Source organism: Triticum dicoccoides, unplaced genomic scaffold, assembly GCF_002162155.2.
Source record: "Triticum dicoccoides isolate Atlit2015 ecotype Zavitan unplaced genomic scaffold, WEW_v2.0 scaffold152297, whole genome shotgun sequence".
In the NCBI taxonomy this organism is placed as follows: domain Eukaryota; kingdom Viridiplantae; phylum Streptophyta; class Magnoliopsida; order Poales; family Poaceae; genus Triticum; species Triticum dicoccoides.
The window spans coordinates 74-3,082 of NW_021208600.1; the positions used below are offsets into that span (position 1 = coordinate 74).

At 52.6% G+C, this 3,009-nt stretch overlaps 1 protein-coding gene across 1 annotated transcript; it reads right to left on the reverse strand.

The window, feature by feature from the left end:
- Positions 1 to 422: 422 nt before the first annotated feature.
- Positions 423 to 2,568, reverse strand: LOC119344070 (the record flags this gene model as incomplete). The annotated part of the gene is made up of 2 exons (XM_037614698.1): positions 694 to 2,568; positions 423 to 587 (listed from the first exon to the last, which is right to left on the reverse strand). Coding segments are annotated over exons 1-2 (2,040 nt in total), but the record flags the coding sequence as incomplete, so codon positions are not given.
- Positions 2,569 to 3,009: the final 441 nt, after the last annotated feature.

The window sequence follows — 3,009 nt, forward strand, 5'->3', positions numbered from 1 at the left end:
ACACGTGTGGCAGTTATCGGGGTCCTTTATTTTTTACATGCACAACCAACACATGGCAAGATTTGTCACCGACACAGGAAAAAAAGTCGGAAAGACATCATTGGGGAAAATAAAATGCTGGAAAAACGTTGGTTGTCAGGTTCTCAGTCTATCTACGAAGGTGCGTTTTGCAGCTTAATAGCATCAGACATTTTGGGGTAATCTCACATAATTAAACATTAGTCCACACGCACGTTGGCTACTACACTGCAATAATAACAAGTAATTTAGAGATAGTTCCTCCCAGCGATGAACACACTAAGCGTCCAGCAAAATACACGGAGGCGCGAACACAAAATACACGCAGTTAATTTCTAATTCTAGCCAACTGGTCCATTGACTCGATTTAGCATCTAGTAGATGAAGCGGATGTGGATGCATACCATGTAGAATGCTTCATTGTCAGCACTCCAAGCCAAGCCTGAGGTGAGGACGTCGGAGCTCGGCCAACTGATGGATGGAGCTATCTTCTTCCTCCTGCCACCACTGTTGTGCCACTCTCCTCTCCCAACCAAACCACAGATAACACTTGGCTCATATTTTGGTTCCTAAAACAAGAAACAGCAAAGGTCAAATGAGGCACCTGAAAGAGGTATGTTAAGAATGTAGTATGTACCCAAGAAAGAAACAATGGACACAAACAAAGCCATGTACCAGAGGATGCTCAAAGGCATATTTCTTCAGCACTTGCGCAAGCTCAGCGCGGATGAATAACTTCATCTCGTTATAACATGACCTCTTTTGTAGCAGAGTCTCCTTAGCCTCGTTGCACAGTTCAGCCGCATTGGGAGATACGGGAGCCGCCAACAGCAGTGCACTTTGTTTGAGAGTGGATATTATTTCCCCAAGAGACTCAGAGGAGATCCTGCCATCGGCGCTAGTGGCCAGCAAGAGCCGCAGGTCAATGAGCCTGTCGGGCGCCAGGGAAGCGAAGAATGATCCCAGCTCAGCATGTTGTGGGTGTCGAGCGGCTGCGGCTGCGTCAGTAAACTGCAGCGAGGTGTGCGTCTCCTGGGACAGGTCACAGCGTTTGCAGGAGAGGTGCTCCATCGCCCACTGCGTCGAGCATTGGGACTCGGAGCTTGCTCGGACGAGGGCAATGAGGCCTTCCAAGGAACGGACCTCCACACGAAGCATAGAGAGGGTGTCGAGGATGTCATACACCTCTACTTTGCAGTCAGCTGACGATGGGAGCGGGCGCAGTATGTGGTGGCAAATGGAGTTGATGATGATGTTGGAGACAGGGTCCATGGGGCCATAGCAGTGGCCAGCGAATAGGATGTGGGGGATGAGGTGGAGCCACGTAGAGGGCAGCATGGCGAAGACTTTGAGATAGAAGCCGTGGATCATGTCGTGGAGCCTCATCCTGAGAGACCCAGTGTATTCACAGGCATCACCAGAACAGATCATGACCGCAGAGCCGAAGTGTGCTTTGGCGGTTTTCACGACCTTCTGCAAACAGGATGAGATCATGGATCTGTGCTCGTGAGGAGACCGCAGGGCCGCGAAGTGGTCTCCATGACGCTCGACATTTATGGTGAACATTTTGAAGCCATCGGAGCTTGTGGTGTTGGAAATGTCTAGTCTCCCTTCATCAGCCTTGAGGTCCCGGCAGTAGACAAGTAGCTCTCTTCTGCTTGGCCGCAAGCTGAACTGAAGATCCAAGGGGGCACCGACCTGGTATCGCAGCAAATCCATGATGGCAATGACATCATCGACGGTGATCTTGCGCCCTCCCTTCTCGAGCAAGGGGGCGGAGTCGCGGAGGCACTGTTTGGGCAGGGGCGACGCCTGGAGCCGCACCAGGTCATCAGGCGCAGGGTGCCGCCGCCCACGGCTTGCGGCGTACTTGAAGGCGGCTTGTGTCCTTTCAGAGGTGGGGTCGGGTGGTGAAACAGCAGCAGCGTGTAGATCGTGCTCGACCAGCTGGACTGCGAGGGCGAGATTGGCGCGTGACCAGTGGAGGTAGCGGGTGGCCTGTTCTTCGCTGAGGCATCCGAAGTAGCCAACCATGAATCTGATGAGAGCCTGGCGGGGCGCCCCAGCAATAGAGTACCATGTAGCCCTGCGGGTGGACGGCCCACAGGTAACCCTGCCGGAGGATGGCAAAACCCAGCTGGTGTTCCAGCTGCTGTAGTCACTGGGTTGCACCCTGTCGGCGGCCAGCCTCTTGGACCTCCTCCTGTCGGGCTTTGCCATGTCCCCGAAGTCGCGCGGGAGGAGGGCGACAGTGTTGAGGATGATGTTGGTGACGGGGTCGAGGAGGCCGAGGCAGAGGCCGCCTTCGCGCATGGATACGGCCAACTGGTCGGCGGCTTCCACCGGCATGTCATGGACAGGCAGCCGGCCGAACGCCTCCTCGTGCAAGTCGAGGAGGAGCTCCAGGAGATCGGCGTCCAAATTCGATTTGTCCAAGGGGGGAGCGTCGCACTCGCTGAACAAGCACGAGAACAGACCCCTGCACTCTCCCGGATCTGACGGCATCGGCTGTGATTCCTGGTGTCCGGCGGCAGCCGAGGGCCACGGCATCGGCCTCACTTTCTGCGGTTGGGCGGCGGCGGATCTAGGGTTCGGTGGCGTGGGATGACAGCACAAGACGATTGAGAGACTGCCGGTGGAGAAAGACTACAACGCAACGCGTCTGGTATGGGCACATAGGATACAACGCGTTTGGTATGAGCCAGAATCTTCTTTTCTTCTTTTCTTTTTTTCTTTTTTCTATATCTATATCTATCTATCTATCTACTTTTTTTAGGGTAATATCTATCTACTCCGTTCCTAAATATAGGGTGTATAGTTTTTGACATGAAAATTAAAGAACATATGTGGACGGAAAATTTCACAAGTTTTGGACGAGATTATACCTGACTAGTTGACATGAGAAAATAGAGAAGCTTGCCTTATATAAGGAAATGTTATCAAATCCCTAAAAAAACTATCTAAACGAGTGGTGAAACGCAATACACCTTA